The sequence below is a fragment of the Orycteropus afer genome, unplaced genomic scaffold (assembly GCF_000298275.1).
Source record: "Orycteropus afer afer isolate SDZICR_OR568_19922 unplaced genomic scaffold, OryAfe1.0 scaffold00288, whole genome shotgun sequence".
Lineage (NCBI taxonomy): Eukaryota > Metazoa > Chordata > Mammalia > Tubulidentata > Orycteropodidae > Orycteropus > Orycteropus afer.
Genome location: NW_006921875.1, coordinates 3291346 through 3310694, shown reverse-complemented (window position 1 = coordinate 3310694; position 19349 = coordinate 3291346). Strand labels below are relative to the sequence as shown.

General features: G+C 45.1%; 2 protein-coding genes across 2 annotated transcripts in view; one reads left to right on the top strand and one right to left on the bottom strand.

The window, feature by feature from the left end:
* Positions 1-817: 817 nt before the first annotated feature.
* On the top strand, positions 818-12313 carry AGMAT (agmatinase). Its single transcript, XM_007950788.2, has 7 exons — positions 818-1125; positions 2360-2562; positions 4907-4955; positions 6597-6792; positions 7431-7610; positions 11448-11532; positions 12240-12313. Exons 1-7 carry the CDS (start codon positions 818-820, stop codon positions 12311-12313), a joined length of 1095 nt encoding a protein of 364 aa, XP_007948979.1.
* Positions 12314-16114: 3801 nt separating this feature from the next.
* Positions 16115-19349, bottom strand: part of DNAJC16 (DnaJ heat shock protein family (Hsp40) member C16) — a 58192-nt gene continuing 54957 nt past the window's right edge. Inside the window, exons 11-14 of the mRNA XM_007950761.2 lie at positions 18454-18534; positions 18251-18349; positions 17417-17587; positions 16115-16517 (exon numbers count right to left, since the gene is read on the bottom strand). Of these exons, the coding sequence (XP_007948952.1) occupies positions 16115-16517; positions 17417-17587; positions 18251-18349; positions 18454-18534 (754 nt within the window). The remainder of the gene's footprint in view (positions 16518-17416; positions 17588-18250; positions 18350-18453; positions 18535-19349) is intronic.

Below are 19349 nucleotides of genomic sequence, written 5' to 3'. Positions count from 1 at the left end.
AGATTCCCTTCCGAGTGGTTGACAGTGGTAGCCGGTCACCATCTGGTTTTTCTGGTCTCATAGTCATACAGGCTGAGGATCACATGGTGTACCCTTGGACTAGTTGTTTTCAAGTATCTTTGGTTTTCTTTATTCTTCTTTGCTCTGGACAAGGAGAGACCCATCTTTGCATCTAGATGGCTGCTTGCAAGCTTTTAAGATTCCAGTCACTACTAGTCAAAGGAGGCTGTGGAACAATGTCTTTGTAGTATGTTATGCCAATTGCGCTTGATGTCCCCTGTGACCATGGTCCCAAGCCCACAGGTCCAGCTACTCGCTCCCTCCGGGTAACTGGCTGTGGCCAAAAAGTGACTACAAACTTGTCCCTTGTCAGCTCTCCTATATACCTGGAAATTCTTAAAGAACGTACCAGTACACTTGGAGAAACATTTAATACATTATTTTTGAAAAACACATTTCCACTTTCTCTCCCTTGGAGAAAATCTTTTAAATTCTTCGGGGTTTCTAAAATACTACTTTGACAGGGAGAAGAGGCTGCTGAGGGCTGGTTTGTTGGGAGCCGTGCAGCCTGGAAAGCTGCGCAGGTACACCCGAGCAGTGCAGGGGCGGCGAGTGGGAAGCCTTCCTGTGCGCCCCTCCCCATCCTGCCTGGTTCTATTTGCCAAAGGAGCCAGGGGCTGAAGTCCAGACCAAGGTGTGAGGGAGACAGCGGCTGGGCCTTGGAGCCCCTCTCCTTCCTATGATCGCGGCGGGAGCTCTTGCTCTTTGAGTCCGGCGCTGGCACACTCTTTGCTGGTTCCGGGTACTAGTCGGTGATATGCAGCGGCTGCTGGCGTCCGGCTGCAGCCTGGGCCTGCGGGGCGCCCTGGGCGCACAAGGGCTGTGCTCTGGCCGCACGGGTCCTGGGCCTCGGCCTGCTGCGGGGCTCTGCGACACCCGGCGCGGCCTGAGCCGCCAGGCCTCTGACGCCCCGCTTAACCATCCCCTAAACTCGGAGTTCGTGGCCCGGTCCGTGGGCGTCTGCTCCATGATGCGGCTGCCCGTTCAGTCCTCCCCCGAGGGGCTGGATGCCGCTTTCGTCGGGGTGCCTTTGGACATTGGGACCTCCAACCGGCCAGGGGCACGGTAAGGCCCAGAGGTCCAGGGCTGGGACATGTGGCAGGACAGCCAGCTTGAAGTGGGGCACAGAAGGCGCCTAACAGGCGCCTCTCTCCACCCAGGGTCGGGTAGGGAGCTGGTGTCCAGATCCAAAATGGCACTTTTCTTTTCCGACACAGTGATTTCCTAACGTCCACATCAGTAAGCAACCCCTCGCGTTCAGCACGCTATGGACGGGGTTCATCCGCCGGTCCCCTCCGTGTCATCCGTTGGTAAAGAGGGGTTCTGGGACTCAGCCTCCTCCACGCCTCAATCTGGGGGCCTTGCTGGGATGGCAGCTGTATTCTAGCCTAGTGTACAGGGGCAGGTGACATTACCTTTGAAAACAGGAAGAAGCTGGCTGCCCCTTCCCAAAACCTTAAGGTGTCACCTGACTCAAGAAATGCTCAAATTAAGGTAATTTTCCTAAAATCAACTCAGAGGAAGTAAGTTCATTTCCTTAAATATTTAGCATCAGCTGTTTCTGTGTCAGGTCAGCAACATTACATCTGACTACATGGTCTGAATTATAAACCAAAAAATCAAACCCACTGCCATTAAGTTGATTCTAACTCATAGCAACCCTATAGGACAGAGTAGAACTGCCCCATAGGGTTTCCAAGGCTGTAAATCTTTACAGCAGCAGACTGAATGATAAAAGTCACCATTTATTAAATGTCTACTAGGTGCAAGGCACTTTGCCTAGATCACGTCATTTAATCCTTACAATAGCAGGGTAAAGTAAATATTATTATTATTTTACAGGTTAGGAAACTGAGATTTTGAGAGATTAAGAAATTGTCTAATGCCGTTTAGTAAAGTGGTGGGCTACAAAGCCTAATCTTCAAGATACAGGCAGGATCTATGGTTCTTAATAGGAGGTGATTTTGTCCCCCAGGGGACATTTGACAATGTATGTAATGAACAGTTTGTTCACCACTACTAACCAAAAGCTTGCAGTTTCGAATCTACCTAGTGGCACTGTGGAAGAGGGGCCTGGTGACACGTGGGATCCCCATGAATTGGAAATGACTCCATGGCAACGGGTTTGGTGGTTTTTGTTTTTTTTTGTAGAAGCATTTTTGGTTGTCACAAGTGGGAGAATAGTGGTGCTGCTGGCATCTAGTGGGTGGAGGCTACAATGCACAGGGCAGCACCTTCAGAGTCATCCAGCCCCAACCGTCAACAGTGATGACTGGCAGGATGCTTCTTCCTTTTCCAGATTTGGGCCCCGTCGGATCAGGGAGGAATCAGTGATGCTGCGGTCGGCCAATCCTAGCACGGGGGCCCTTCCCTTCCAGTCCCTCATGGTGGCGGACTTGGGAGATGTGAATGTCAATCTTTACAACCTTCAGGACAGCTGCCAGCTCATTCGAGAGGCCTATGAGAAAATCGCAGCCGTTGGCTGTGTTCCTCTGACCTTGGGTAATGACAGTCTGCAATGGGCTTCATTTATCATGGGCTTGAGTACAGCTACTTCTCCAAGGCAATCCCCTGTGGGTACGGAGATAGTAGGAAAGGGAAAAGTTAACACATTTATTTTAACCCCTAAGGAGAGGATATTTAAAATTTTTGGACTAGCATGACTGATGGGGCTGACGTAGGGTGAGGCAAGTGAAGAGCTCTCCTGAGGTGCAAAAAACTTAAAAAGTGCTAAAAAACTCAATACTCTAGATCAATTAAGTGTTACTGATTTTCCCCTTTGTGTCTCAGGCTCCAGGATGGCTTAGAATGGCACTATTACTAATCCCATCTTTGTTTCTGATATTTTGTTCATCATGGGTTTTTTTGGGGGTAGGGTGGGGGGCATTGATTTTGAGTTTTAAAAATATTACATGAGAAGTCTTTATCTTTATTACTGAGATTTTTGGTGCCCCTTAAATCTTGCACCCACCCATCTCACCCACTTCACCCTAGTCCCAGCACTGATGACTACTAATACATGAGCCTGGAGAAGCTGCCCACAGGGCCTCCGTTGCTCAGACTTTACAACTACCTCAAGGACATTGTTTCTAATGACTTTATCTGAGAGGAGAACTAACTGCAAGGAGGTACTTTCACCCTGGTCAGAGTGTATATCAATTTCTAGTGCAGCTTTCCCTCCACTCCCAGCCTGCTACCACCCTCACTACAGCATTTCTTTTTGGTTCACGAATAGTTCAGATGACATGGTTTTTTTCTAACTATTCAAACTAATCTCTGCCCAATTAGAGAGCCTACCTAGGAGCTCTGGTGGCATGTAGTTCAAATCCACCAGCCACTCTTCAGAAGGAAGACTGGACAATCTACTTCTGTAAAGATACTGCCTAGGAAACCCAAGGAGGGGTTGCTAATGAGTTGAAATCGACTCAACAGCAGTGAGGTTTTTTTTTTTTTTTTTTTTTTTTTGTTTGTTTAGAGAGCCTATCTAGGCTGCAAAGGAGCTCTGGTAGCATAGTGCCTAAGGCACTTGACTGCTAACCAGAAGGCTGGCGGTTCAAACCCACCAGCCACTCCTTGGAAGGAAGGTTGGGCAATCTACTTCTGTAGTGATACTGCCTCAGAAACCCAAGGAGGGGTCGCTATGAGTCGGGGCCGACTCGACGGCACATAACAACAACAACATCTAGGCTGCATAGCATAGAGGTTAGGAGTGTGGTTTCTGGAATCAGCATGATTTGAAGTCTCAGCTCCCCTTCTCACTACTACCTAACTGTACTGGTTCATGCTTTATCTTCTCATCTGTAAAATGGGAAGGAGAATAATACTCCTACCTCACCATGTTGTGTGAGAGACATAAAGAAAGTGCATACAAAGTGCCTAGCATTTTACCTGGCATATTTTAAGCTTCAGTAAATGTTAGCTATTGATATTATTAATAATTAAACTAGTAAACAGTTTTTAAGGCCTTGTGGCCGTTTGAATTAAAATGAAATGAAACACAAAAGTCCAGTTCCTTAGTCATGCTAGCCACATTTCAGTAGCCACATGGGGCTGTTGTTGTGAGGTGCCGTTGAGTCTGTTCCTATTCATAGTGACCCTGTGTGCACGATCCTCACAATCACTGCCGTGTTTGAGCCTGTTGTTGTAGTTACTGTGTCAATCCATCTTGTTGAGGGCCTTCCTCTTTTTCACTGACCTCCTTTTCCAAGCACGATGTCCCTCTCCAGGGACTGGTACCTGCTTATAACATGTCCAAAGTCTGTGAGATGAAGTTTCACCATTCTTGCTTCTAAGGAGCATTCTGGCTATCCTTCTTCCAAGATGGATTCATTCATTCTTCTGGCCACTATATTGAACAGTGAAAATAAAGACCAGTTCTATCATCACCTACGGTTCTACTGGACAGAGCTATTTTGGGCATTTACCTCTAAGTCTGGATTTGTCTAATTGCTTCTTTTAAATGAGAGTAAAATCTTAAACATCCTTTTGAAAAAGATCTTGTGTTGGCCATGGTTATAGTTCTTCAGGAGTCACTGGGTGGTGCAAATGGTTAAATGCTGGACGACTAACTGACAGGCTGGTGGTTCAAACCCTCGCAGAGGCCCCTCAGGTGTAAGGCTGGCAATCTGCTTCTGAAAGGTCACAGCCTTGAAAACCCTGGGGAGCACAGTTCCACTCTGCAACATATGGGGTCCTCATGCGTTGGAATCAACTCCATGGCAACTAACAACAGTAGTCCTTCAGCCTAATCAAAAGGGTGGCAGAATTGGGCAAGTTTAAGACTGTTCTACGTGATACATGGTTCTCTAATCTTATTCACATTCTAGATTTTTTTTCCCCTTTGTAGGTGGAGATCATACCATCACATATCCCATATTACAAGCACTCGCTAAAAAGTAAGTCCCAAATGGCATGGCCCAAGCAAGATTTCAACATTCAAGAGCTAGAGAGAGAGTTGTTTACTGCTAGGTGGCATCAGGTGACCTCCACTGACTCAGGTTATTGGGGATGATAGGAAATTCCTGACTGAGCTGCTTCTGTGGTTCAGAATTACAGTTGAGCTCCTGGTGTCTCTGTCAGTCATCAGCTGAAGCCAAGACAATTTATTATTAACACTTCTGGCCCCTCCCTTGCCCTGGATCTGTTCTGGAATGCATGCTCAGTGTTTTCAACTTGCCTCCATTTTTGGAAGATGAGCTCCTAGTGAAATACACAACTCCAGTTAACTTTAGTTTCTGTTTTGCTTCAACAGCTAAATAAAAATACTGAGAGACCCAAAGGTAAAGCGTGCTGTGGGGAGGCCTGTTTTCTCCTGAATAGTCCCCTTCCCAGACAGTGGGAAGATTGACTTCTGAGTACTGCTAATCCACCAGGGATTGGCTTGTTTGGTTGTTAGTTGCATTGAGTCACCTCTGACTCATGGCGAGCTTATGAGTAACAGAATGACGTGTTGCCCAGTCCTCCATCTTCATGATTGTTAGTATGTTTGAGTCCATTGTTGTGTATTTTGAGGGACTCCCAACTTAGGAAAGGTGTTCTGGTGGTTAAAGCATTCAGCTGCTAACCCAAAGGTTGGCAGTTGGAACCCACTAGCTGCTCCATGGCAGAAAGATGAGGCAATCTGCTTCTGTAAAGATTTACAGCCTTGGAAACCCTATGGGGCAGTTCTACTCTGTCCTACAGGGTCGCTGAGTCAGAATTGCCTCAACGGCAGCAGGTTTTTTTTTTTTTTTGTTTCATCTTCTAGCACTACATTGGACAGTATTCTGCTGTGATCTGTACGGGTTTCACTGGCTAATTGCCATAAGTAGATCACCAGACCTTTCTTTCTAATCCATCTTAGACTGGGAGCGTTGCTGAAGCCTGGTTTTTGGAATACTGGTGGCATAGCTTCTAGCATCATAGCACTACACAAGCCACTACAGTATGACAAACTGACACACAGGTGGTGGAAGGACTGAATGACTTTGGCTAATTTAGTTTCAGAAAGAGGTAGAAGGGCAGAGGCTACAGAATTCAAGTATGAGAATGGGTATAGGTGGCTTTCTAGTTGGGACTGGTGGGTCTATAGGTCTCTTCTCGAAGCTGTGTTTGCATAGCTTTGATTTGCATGGTACATTTATTTAGAGTGGCTGGCAGGGGTTGATGGAAATTATGGGGAGATAGTTGGGTTAAAGCTACTTCTTGGTGCCACAGAGAAAGGGTGGCTGTGATTAGTTCAGCCTTCAGCCAAACTTGCCTCTAAGCCAGCCACCATCCTTGCTCATCCTCCCTGCCCTCTCCAAGTAAAGCAAATGCTGGGTGATGGGCAGTGCCTGGCAACCAGTGTGCATGTCTGGTTTCTGCCTGACTTTTTGGAGTTTATCGTTCCTCCGAGAGCCTAAATGGTTTGAACACAGAAACCAGGGGCAAGGCAAGGTGTTGATGCCAGGCCTCCTCTCAGTGGCTATGAATAATCTTCAAGTTTTGGCAGCCTAAAGCTGCGGTGAGCGGGGCCACCAGGGAGGCTTTGCCTCTGAAATGCCCTGTGTCATCAGGCATGGCCCTGTGGGATTGCTGCATGTGGATGCGCACACGGACACGGCCGACAAGGCCCTGGGAGAGAAGCTGTATCATGGGACGCCCTTCCGTCGATGCGTGGATGAGGGACTCCTGGACTGTAAGCGGGTGGTACAGATCGGCATTCGGGGCTCTTCCACGACCTTGGATCCTTACAGATACAACCGGAGCCAGGTGACAGGCTGAACATCCCTATCACCCTTGTCCCCAAAGCACCTTACCACATGACAGTTATGATTCAACAAGGACTTTACTAGTCAAGTTCAGAAAGTGGGGCCAAAAGGTTAAGATTGCATCAAGAGGGTCATGTGCAGCAGAGAGGTGAGGATGTTAGTTTACTGGGCAAAGGAGGCCTCTTACCGCAGGGGTGGGGAGACAAGCAGAAACCAACCAGCCCCTCAGAGGTTGCCAGCCTCTCTTGGAGGAGGTCAAACCCAAGATGAGTTGCCACCTTAGTTCTCAACTTCATACCCACCAGGCAGAATGGCTCTTATGTAAACACATGAGACAAGACCCCTTTCCAGGGACTGGTAGTGAGTGGAGTTTCTTCCTGTTACTTTAGCAAAGTTTCTGTTGGATCCCAGCAGATCAGCTTTGACTTACATCTTGCTTCTTCACCAGTAATTGACCCTCCCTTCCTCACCCAGCCTTCTTATCTGTAAAACAGGGAAAATAGCTCCTGCCTCATGGGGACTGAGGGTCAAATGTGATATGCACATAAAGAGCTTAGCCTGGGGGCTGGCACCCAGGAAATGCCAAGAAATGCTGCCATGAAGTCTCAACCTTCAGATCCTTACTTTCTACTTCCTCAGGGCTTCCGGGTTGTCCTTGCTGAAGACTGCTGGATGAAATCACTGGTTCCTCTGATGGGGGAGGTGAGGCAGCAGATGGGAGGCAAACCCATTTACATCAGCTTCGATATTGATGCCCTGGATCCTGCCTATGCCCCAGGGACAGGGACACCTGAAATCGCTGGTCTTACTCCTAGTCAGGTAAGGAGGTGACACTGCCACCAGTGAAGATTCCCAGAGGTGAGGTAGGGATTCCTGGGACTGGTAGTGAGACTTCAGGAATCAAGAAAGGATTTTAAAAGCAAGCACCTAGGCTTTTCTTGTTCTTGGGTCTGACTGTAGGTGTGAGTTCTCACCAAGGAGTGACTGAGGGCATGCATCTCTTCTCTGGGATCTAATGGTCCTATATTTAGGCCTCTTGTTCATTTGTAGTCAGTTCATGGGGGCAATGCTGTAGTACTCCCTAGGCATTAGTGAGCTGAAATGGACTGGTTTGGGCCATTTTGAATCAGACAACCATATGATCTAGTACGCCGGGAACGACAAACTGAAGAGGAATGGTTTGGTGGTCATCATCACAAAGACTATTTCAAGATCTGTCCTGAAGGACAGTGCTATCAGTGACAGGGTAATATCTATACGCCTACAAGGAAGACCAGTTAATACGACTGTTATTCAAATCTATGCACCAACCACCAAAGCCAAAGATGAGGAAATTGAAGATTTCTACCAACTTCTGCAGTCTGAAATTGACTGAACATGCAATCAAGATGTGTTAATGATCACTGGTGACTGGAATGCAAAAGTTGGAAAAGAAAGAAGAGTCACTGATAATTGGAAAAGATGGCCTTGGTGACAGAAATAATGCTGGAGATTGCATCATACAATTTTGCAAGACCAATGACTTATTCATTGCAAATACCTTTTTTTAACAACATAAATGATGGCTATACACATGAACTTCACCAGATGGAGTACTCAGGAATCAGACTGACTACATTTGTGACAAGAGGTGATGGAGATGTTCAATACCTTCAGCCAAAACAAGGCCAGGAGTTGACTGCGGAACAGACCATCAACCACTCATATGCAAGTTCAAGTCGAAGTTGAAGACAATTAAAACAAGTCCATGAGAGCCAAAATATGACCTTGATAACATCCCTCCTGAATTTAGAGACCATTTAAAGAACAGATTTGATGCACTGAACACCAATGACCAAAAACCAGAGGAACTGTGGGATGACATCAAGAACATCATCCGTGAAGAAAGCAAGAGGTCATTAAAAAGACAAGAAAGAAAAAAAAGACAAAAATGGATGTCAGAAGAAACTCTGAAACTTGCCCTTGAGCAAAGAGTGGCTAAAGCAAATGGAAGAAATGACAAGATAAAAGAGCTGAACGGAAGATTTCAAAGAGCAACTCGAGAAGGCTTATAATGAAATGTGCAAAGATCTGGAGTTAGAAAACCAAAAGGGAAGAACATGCTCAGCATTTCTCAAGCTGAAAGAATGGAAGAAAAAAATTAAGTCTCAAGTTGCAATATGGAAAGATTCTATAGCAAAATATTGAACAATGCAGGAAACATCAAAAGAAGAGGGAAGGAATACACAGAGTCACTGTACCAAAATGAACTGGTCGATCTTCATCCATGTCAGGAAGTGGCATATTATCAAGACCCAATGGTATTGAAGGAAGAAGTCGAGGCTGCACTGAAAGAACTGGCTAAGAACAAGGCTCTAGGTATTGGAATACCCATTGAGATGTTTCAACAAATGGATGCCCCACTGGAAGCACCCACTCAATTATGCTAAGAGATGTGGAAGACAGTTACCTGGCCAACTGACTAGAAAAGATCCATATTTGTATCCATTCCAAAGAAAAGTGATCCCACAGAATGTGGAAATTATATAACAATATCACTAATATCACATGCAAGTAAATTTTTTTTTTTTGCAAGTAAAATCTTACTGAAGATAATTAAAAAATGGTTGCAGCAGTATATTGACAGAGAACTTCCAGAAATGCAACTTAGATTAATAAGAGGACATGGAATGAGGGATATCATTGCCGATGTCAGATGGATCTTAGCTGAAAGCAAAGAATACCAGAAAAATGCTTACTTCTGTTTTATTGACTATGCAAAAGCATTTTATTGTGTGGATCATAACAAATTATAGATAATATCGAGAAGAATGGGAATTCCAGAACATTTGATTGTGTTCATGAGGAACCTGTACATAGATCAGGAGGCTGTCATTTGAACAGAACAAAGGGATACTGCATGGTTTAAAATCAGGAAGGGGGTGCATCAGGGTTGTATCCTTTCACCATACTTACTCAATTTGTATGCTGAACAAATAATTAGAGAAGCTGGGTTATATGAAGAAGAATGTGGCATCAGGATTGGAGGAAGACTCATTAACAACCTGTGATACACAGATGACACAACTTTGCTTGCTGAAAGTGAGGATGACTTGAAGCACTTACTGATGAAGATTAAAGATTACAGTCTGCAGTATATATTATACCTCAGTATAAAGAAAACAACAATTTTCACAACTGGTCCAGTAAACAGCTTCACGATGGATGGAGAAAAGATTGAAGCTGTCAAGGACTTCATATTACTTGGTTCTAAAATCAACACCAATGGAAGCAACAGTCAGGACATCAGATGACACATTGCATTGGGCAAATCTGCTGCAAAAGACCTCTTTCAAGTGCTGAAGAGCAAAGATGTCTCCTTGAAGATTAAGGTGTGCCTAACCCAAGCCATGGTATTTTCAGTTGCCTCTAAGGCACGTGAGAGCTGGACAATGAATGAGGAAGACTGAAGAAGAGTTGATGCTTTTGAGCTGTGGTGTTGGAGAATGCTATAAATACCATGGACTGCTAAAAGGACTAACAAATCTGTCCTGGAACAAGTGCAACCAGATGCTCCTTGGAAGCAAGAATGGCCAGACTTCGTCTCATCTACTTTGGTCATGCTGTCAGGAGGGACCATTCCCTGGAGAAGGATATCATGCTTGGTAAAGTGGAGGGTGAGTGAAGAAGGGGAAGGCCCTTAATGAGATGGACTGGCAAAGTGGCTGCAGTAATGGGCTTACGTATAGCAAGGATCATGAGACTGGTACAGTTTCATTCTGCTGTGTGTAGGGTCGCTGTAAGTCAGAGACAACTTGATGGCACCTAACAACAACAACAGGAACACCTAAACAAAACTCCCATACGATCAGTAGCATGTAAACCTAGGGAGGCAGAACTGGAGTGTGGTTATAACTAGAAGGTGAACTCCAGGAGGGTAGGGCCTTTGTTTTATTCACTGTCCTATTCTTGGACCCTAGAATAGTGCCCTGACATGTAAACAGTAGGTACTGAAAGACAATGGTTGAATAAGTGCATGAAGACTGCGTGAACCTACTCTGATGTCTTGTCAGAAAGGTGGATGGTCAGAACGAACTCTCTCAAAGCCATTCTCAATTCCCATCCTTGTTGCTCTCCTTATTTTTTCTAGTCACTTTTGTCAGCAGAATGGAAACCCTTTTCGATGAGGCATCTACTACTCCCTCTTTTACCTTCTTCTGTAGCCACATCTGCCGGCACTTTTCCCATTTTGGTGCCTTTGTGTGTGTCTTTCCCTTTGCCTGGGATGCCCTTCCCCTTCTCAGCAGCTTGGCCAATGCCTTGAGCTAAGTGTTTCTACCTTGGGGAAGCCGACTCCTGCCTTTCCAGGCTGACACAGCTGAGATTGTTCTGTGCTGACTTCTCTTGAAGTCCTAAACATATGACATTGCTATGACTGGTTTGCTTGCCTCCATCTTCAGATTATATGAAGCTCTCAGAGGCAACACTGTGCGTTGGTCAGTAGTGCCCCTGTAAGGCCCACCAATGCCTGGCAGTTGTAAAGTGTTTATGGAGGGAAAGCAACGGTTCCATGTCAAGGAATGGGCATGTATTGGGAGCCACCCACTGAAGCGGGTGCTAGTCATTTTTCATTGTGAATGTTACCATCCCCGATAACTTGCTCTTGACCTTGAACAGGCTCTGGAGATCATCCGGGGCTGTCAAGGCCTGAATGTGGTAGGTTGTGACCTTGTGGAAGTTTCACCGTTGTATGATCCTTCTGGTGAGTAAGAAAGAAAACTGTGATCTGTAGGCAGCTGCTAGTTTACATTAATCTAGTTAATAAGTAGATTATTAATGGATGGGCCTCCTTGTACCTGCCAAGTGTCCTCTAAAGTGAAGAAAATAAATCTATTACTGCACAGTTACAAACATGAGCTAATTAACCCTAACAAAACCCCTGGGAGGTAGCTACATATTATTAGCGTTCCCACAAGTCAACGGAAGAGAAATAAACCAGCCTGCAATTTAGCAGCTGAATGGCACAGTTCCATCCTCCTCCGATAGGTCGTTGGAAACTGAATTCTCACAGCATAAAAAGTCAAGTGGGAAGTTAGCAGGTTTCAGAGAGATCTTCACAGCAGACACCATCACAGTGTCTTTAGTTTAGAAAAGCTTACAGAGTTCGGCCCATCGGTGTCAGGGAATAGATCATAAATACAATACGCAGCATTGTTCTAGGTTCTCCTTTGGGATAAATCTGTTGAGTTAAAGAAGTTTCTGAATTTTAAGCTACTGTTTTCCAGTGAATGTTGGATGGAGGCGGACTCCCAGGGCCAGTGCCTCCACAGTGAGGTTGGGCAGCCCAGACCAGGGCACCACAGGCAGAAGTCTGGGGAGCAGCAGGAAGGACAGAAAGCTAAAGGGATCCTGGAAGGCTGCTCCAGGGGCGGCTGGGGTGGTGTTCACGGTGGTTTTACTTCTTTGCAGGAAACACAGCGCTGCTGGCGGCTAACCTGCTGTTTGAAATGCTGTGTGTTCTCCCCAAAGTGAAAGTTGTCTGAGCTTGTGCTCCTCAAGATAAAGTAACAGATGGCATCACTGGCAAATTCTCAAGAATTTATGAGCAAGCTGTTTGGGTACTAAAGAGTTTACGCCAATAAAGTTTCCTGCTAAAAGTGTCACTGGTGTCGGTAAGATCAGGGTACTCGGTAGAACTTGCATCCAAACAGCTAACATTTCAAAGGAGTTTGAATCAACATTTAAAGAAAGAAAACACTTGTCCTGCTTTCATTTTTGCCTTTGATGAACGATGGGGGAGAAATGGAAAATTCAGTTTCATGTTATCTAAAAAATGGAGAAATGAAGTTGACGGAATAATACTATATAAAACCTTCCATATTTCTACAGTATCTCCCTACTGCTGAGGAGCTTAGGGCTACACCTAGCTTTTAGGACCATTCAACAAAAAGTTAGAAAGTAACATGCAGATCCTACGAAAGCAGCTTAAAATCAGGAGGATAGAGGAAATGTCTTCTATGACAAACAACATCAGCAGCCCCACAGAGCCCTTAAAGGCTCCTCGACCCGCTCCCCACAGGCCTCAGTTCTTACTATGTGCTGCTCCTCAAGCCGGAGCGCCCTCTAGCAGCGCGACCCTTGCCACCTCCAGTGAAGGGTGCTGCCCTGAAGCAGTGTTGAATTACGTGCAAAGTCAACTTTGTTGACATGGTGTCTGTGATTAAATCATCTTGTAATGCAAGAGCTATCCCATAATCATCACACATTAAAATAGTTTATTTCTGTTTCCAGTCTGTAATATTCTTAAAACAAAATAACATCAGCTTCAGTGCCTGTTCACAATACAAAAAACAACAACAACAAAAAAAAACATAAAAAAGACACAGTTGGCCAAATAAGTTATTTGTTCCTAAGAGTATCAAAAGTGCAAAATATTCACCTTCTTTTAGATCTGTCTCCCCCAAGTACAATCATCCTCTTTGACAAACTGAAAAGACAGGTTTAGCAGCTGCCACACTGCGTTTGTTTTCAAGGGACGATGTCAGGTATTTGGACTCGGGCAACACTTCCATTTGTAAAGATCAAAAGCATCAATTTTTAAACAATTTTACTTAAACAACAACAACAAAGAGGTTTGGGTGTTTACTTCCAAGCCATCTTCCCAAACAAAGCAAATCACTTAAAACACATTCAGATCCCATTTCTTTTTATATCAAGGAAACATTTATGAATGGATGGCAGCTGCAAATTAATTAGGACGATAGTACATACAAGTACGACTAGGCTGAGAATGGGGGGCAAGTCAACCTATTTATCTGAAAATGACGACGTTTTCATGGTCAGTCAATGATGGCAGTGGGACCCTGGTACCTGATGGAAGTCAGGGTGGTCTTGCTCCTTGAAAGGCTGCTTGGCTGGAGCTGACCTTATGTAAGACCAGCTGTGCAACCAACACCTGAGCAATTAAAAAGTTCTATTTGAGATGGGAGTATGTTCTACTCCCATATTTAGGCCAGTTGCCATTTCACCCTATCTGCTGAGCATGATGTATAATCTGTATCAACCAGAAAAACCCACTGCTAAAAAAAAAATCATTGTTGATGGCTTCAAGATATTTGAAGACTAGGAAGTTCACTTAAACCAAAATTGGGTTTTGTACAATGATATTCATTAGAATGAGAAACGGGAGCACTGGCTGAGCAGGACAGTGGCTCATACATCTGACACAAAAGTAAACAAATCTACAAAAACAATGTTCAGGAGGAAAGGCTTGGATGTCCAAGGGTAAAGTTCACTGAGAAAGGGCTCTAGAGTCCCAGAAGACTGGAAAGGGTCTCCTCTGGGAGCAGCAGAAGACTCTTGGTGTTTCAGCTCGACTGAAACACTTTCTAGGAATGGTTCCAATCCTATCCCCACTTCCTTTTGCTGGTACAAATGGAAGGTGCAGCTGTCTGAAGGTGCTTTCTATTTTAGTAGTAAAGACAAACCTGGGGAGATTTTGGTTTTTACAAATCAAGGTTGGGAATATCATTAGTACCAGAAATTAAAAAAAAAAACCTACCAGTGAACAAAGATACTATTCACATAAGCAATCTACTATAAAAGACCCAGAGAATAATTTTGAGGACCAGTCCGTTAAAAACCCAAATGAATCCCTTGACTGTTTCTGATTGGCTGCTGCTACAGTCATAGTATTCAGAGCCACCATCCACTTGTAGAGGATCATATGGAAGAACAAAGACTGGCAGTGATTTTTTTTTTTTTAAATAAAGCTATAGACTCCATGAAAATTATAGGAATTCCTGGCTGAAATAATTTATTACTTACCACTGTAGCCCAATATTTAAATTGTTCAGGATCCAAATGGTTTAGTTTAAAGCAATTATGATTAAATAAATAAATACCAAGGTAGTCAAAGTCTCATCACTGATTCTCACCCTTCACTTTATAAAAGATAATTTGCTTTGATATTTGAACAGACCACTCTTTGAAGTTGTCCAAACTCCATCGGTGGTTTTGCCCTGATTAAGAAAACGCTAAAAAAACAAACTACTCTCTCTGACTGGCTGGTCTGCTCCAGCCTTAGGCCCATTAAACACCGGAGCTCAGCAAGCTGGGTGCTGCTGATCCGCCTGACCCCGATACTCGTAAAGCAGCTGTCAGAAAGGAGTGAAAACAGTGACGATCTCCATACAGAGGCCAGCAGCTAGAAAATAACCCTTCTGCAAAACAGGTATCCAGAACAAGTCTTGTCTTTCCCATCACCAGAGGACTAGAAGATACAGCACTTTTGGGATAACAGTGTCCAAAATACAATCGTTGATGCATTTGAAGTTCCTTGATACAAAGACATGTCGGTATTTTACTAGAGAGACAACCCTGGAGGGCAGAGAGGGTCCTTGAGCCTGACTCACTGCACGTGGGATGCATTTGTCTTCAGTTTAACATCTACTGGCTCATAGCAGCTTATCTCTATGCTCAGAGAACAAGATTACAAGTTATGGCTCCTAATATCCACACTGAAAAATTGATAGGCAGAAAGACTTCAGAAAACATGGGTCAGTGGCTGCAGGTCATATAGTACTTCCTGCTGTGCAGCCCCCTCCCCTGGCTCTGCTGCGTGCGGAGGTGGCAGCAGTGGAACTCTTACCGAGGCATTCTAGTGCGGCAGCCACCAGCCACTGCCCAGCCCTCCCTGCTCTCTTCTTGGGAAGAAAACCAGACCCACATGCACAGCACCTCCTTCCCCATACCCCCATCCTTGAGAATGGTGGCTGTCAAGCTGTTGTAGAAGGATACCCCCAAGATAGAAGACTGCTTGGAACTGGGGCCTCTTTCAAGATGCAGGGCCTAAAGAGCTGCTGTGAGGGGTTCCAATGCTAGAGCATGCACGCAGCGAAAGCTCAGCAGGGCGAAGGGGGATGCCCGGAGCACGGGGAGTGGGGAGAGTGCCTGAGCTGCACCCCAGGCTCCGGTGGTTCTGTCCAGGCACTGCTGCAGCATGAGCCCTGTGTTCTCCAACATAACAGACAGGGTAGGGGAGTGTGGTGTGAGCATGTGACAGGGACAACACAGGAAGAGAGATGGGCAAACTATTTTAAATAGTGCGGCATTCAAAGGAGGCTAAAAAAAAAAACGGGAAATATTCTGATCTAGGAACTCAAACTTGTGATGTTTTTCACTCTGAGGTTAGAAGAGGACAAAGGAAAGATTCTTCTAGCCATTCTAGAAGAGTAATCTAAAATCTATACTCTGTTCCTTGGGATAGTTTGAGTCCTGGAAATACCTGTTCACAGGGGTATGTTAAAAAGTCTGAAGAGTTCAATTCCCTTTTTGAAATCCTCTCAGTCTAATTCAGGCCACGATGGGATATAAAACCTCTGTAAGGAGCCTTCCAACAGGCGTTCCATCCACAAGGACAACTTGCTCAACTTCCCTTTGATGGGCCTGGACCCAAGGGCAGAGGAAGATTTCCCTCGAGATTCACCCAGGTGGAGAGAAGAGTCAAGATCACTGCATGACCCTATGGCTGCTTCCTCCTCCTCGACTGTTTTTTGGGGCTTGAAGAGGCAGAAGTACTTCTTGTGGCCGTTCAGTGCCAGTACATAGCCTGTGTAGTCACGATCCATGAAATGCTTATCATACTGGTTTGGAATTGGGGCTGCATCTTGAGCAAATTCTAGTAAGTATTCTAGCCACTCTCTGTGTTTATCTAGACTCAGGAAGGAGAAATGGAGGCAGCTGCTCCTGGAAGAAGAACAGAATGTGGATTTAGGGTGTTTTGTGACACATTTATTCACAAGTAACCTAAGTGCCTGGATTAGACTTCAAATGAGAGGAAAAGGCTTTGCCTTGGCTAGGGCCTGGAAACAGAAAAAATGCAGGGTTTTGTGGCAGCCAGAGGGCCTCTACAACAGCTACAACACTCTACCCATCCATTCTCATCCCCTGCTGGGTATAGCCTATGTCATTCTGTGTCTGGCTCCTGGAAAATACACAGGAGCTCTGGTAGCATAGTGCCTAAGGCACTTGACTGCTAACCAGAAGGCTGGCGGTTCAAACCCACCAGCCACTCCTCGGAAGGAAGGTTGGGCAATCCTACTTCTGTAGTGATACTGCCTCGGAAACCCAAGGAGGGGTCGCTATGAGTCGGGGCCGACTCCACGGCAAACAAGAACAACAACAACAACAAAGAACAGCCAGGAGCTCTGGTGGCGTAGTGCCTAAGGCACTTGACTGCTAACCAGAAAGCTGGCGGTTCAAACTCACCAGCCACTCCTCAGAAGGAAAGTTGGGCAATCTACTTCCGTAGTGATACCGCCTCGGAAACCCAGGGAGGGGTCGGGTCCGACTCGACAGCACATAACAACAACACAACAAAGAACAGCCAGTTTTCTCAAAACGCTCAGGGAGTAAGACTGAGTTCAGTGTCTTCTGTTCACAATCAACAGAACATGACGTCAAAGGGAACAAAGGTCACCCCATGAAGGCTTAGATTTTTTGGGTTGGGAAGGTCATAGCCAATATCTTACTGAGAAAGTTCCTCTCAGTCATGGAGGACATAATTTACCTCCTGTTGCCTCCTTATCCAATGTTCATCCATTCGCTCTCTCTCTCTTACACATACACATACACACGGTGCTTACCCAGTGAATGTGTAGACCTCCAAAGCAAATTTCTGGAGAAGGCTGGTCTTGGTGGAATTTGACAGGATGAGGACCACGTTCATGTGGCCTGGCCTCAGACGTACCAAGTTACTGGTGTATGTTACATCTGTGAGTTCAGTTACCTCCACAAAGCCTTTTTTAGGAATCTTGCTGTGGTGGAGAAATATTGAGGAGTCAGATGTTATCAAAACAGAGGAATGCCATTACTTTTAAAGAGCAAGTGGAAACAAAATGCTATGTTCTAACCAGACTGGGTGTGTTATTTCACATTCTTGAGCCTAACACACTAGCAGGATGGGGATGACCCTGATTTTGTGATCTCTGGCCATAAACAGCCTTTCAGATGCTGCTTTTCAGCTGGTGCAGAAGTAGCTTTAGGTCAGAATGAAGAAAGTGGCTATTACCCAGTCTGATTTCTTTGTCTCAGAGAGACACTCACTGCCTGTCACTGAGGTGTGTGCTCACTACTGATCATATTCATCACCATGGTTATGGTGACAGACCATTTTCTGCTTCTGGCTCATCTACCATCTCTCAGGCATGCTTCTCTGCTTCCTTGCCTTCATCAGTAAATCTGTGTTTAAGAAACGGAAGTTACAAAGTAGAAAATAGGTAGGTCCTGTATCTGAAAGTCCCAAGAGTCTCAGTAAGTCAGCAGTGACTTTTCCCTATATCCACAAGAAGTTGAACCAGGTTTCATATATGTATGTGTATGTGTGTGTGTGTGTGTATGAACTGCTTTATTAGACTACACAGTCAGTGGGAGGTGAGTTTGATCTTTTATTAGGGAAACAGCCCCTCTGTCCACACTACCTGCTGTTTTCTTTGCTGAAGGTTGGCTCTGTCTTGCCAGACTTCTCATGGACTTCCTGTTTATCTGGAGGGTTTGACTCTCGTTCGTCATTTGAATCACTAAAGTAAGAAAAAAGGAGTTTTTTAAAAAAGAAGACAAACAATCATGGAGGCTGGGGACTCACCTTTCAGAAACTACACAGAGAAGCCACAGAAGCATTTACCTGAAAGCCTGCATGATGACAGTACCAAAGAGGATGAAGAGGGCCGAGAAGATCAGGGACAAGAGGGGCATCATTTCCCTCCTGAAATAAAGTTAACAAACTTTGATCAGCTCAGGATGGGTTGCTGTAATGCATCTCAATGAGTTGAAGTAACTTCTCTCTGGCTTGAAAAAAAAAAAAAAAAAATCCCAAACCAAGTCATACTGTTTGAATAAAATTTTCTACTTTTAAACCAACAGAGTTGCTTTGGGGGCTATGGTGGTGGTGGAGGGGCTCTGGTGGCACAGTGTTTAAAGCTTTTGGCTGCTAAGACTGGCCAGCTGCTTCATGGGAGAGAGATGAGGCAGTTCTACTCTGTCCCTTAGGTTCAACATGAGCTGGTGCAGTGTAGTAAATTACATAGTGTGGCTTTTGTAGCTATAAGTCTTTGTAAACTCCTAAGTGGAATTTGCCATGAGCAACTGAGTCGCTCCTGACTGTTAAAGTTATCCACCTGGGGTATTTCTGTTGGAGCAGTAATTTTCTGGGGAGCTTGCTTTCTCTCAGGTGTATAAAATTCTGATGTTGAGATTGTTGAGTTTGGCCACTCTGCCAGGCTCAAAAGGAGCCCTCCTAGAGGCAGAAAAAATTCTCACTGCTAGCTGGGAGACACAAGAGACACGCATTGCTAAGAGAGAGAGAGATGTGAGAGACCCGCATTGCTGAGAGACACGCACTGTGGTGAGAGAGACACCGAGAGACATGCACTACTGGGAGAGAGACTGAGAGAGACTGTCGGCTGAGAGACAGCAGGCTGAGAGAGACTGAGTGTGTTCCTGAACTTGAATTGTAGCCTGTTGCTTCCCTAATAAGCCCCATAATCTGTGAGTTCTGTGTGGCCAATGCAGTGAATTATC

Coding starts and splice junctions, on each gene's coding strand:
- AGMAT (XM_007950788.2), top strand. CDS start 818: ATGCAGCGGCTGCTGGCGTCCGGCTGCAGCCTGGGCCTGCGGGGCGCC. Junction 1,126..2,359: donor TCCAACCGGCCAGGGGCACG/GTAAGGCCCAGA, acceptor TTCCTTTTCCAG/ATTTGGGCCCCGTCGGATCA. Junction 6,793..7,430: donor ACAGATACAACCGGAGCCAG/GTGACAGGCTGA, acceptor CTACTTCCTCAG/GGCTTCCGGGTTGTCCTTGC.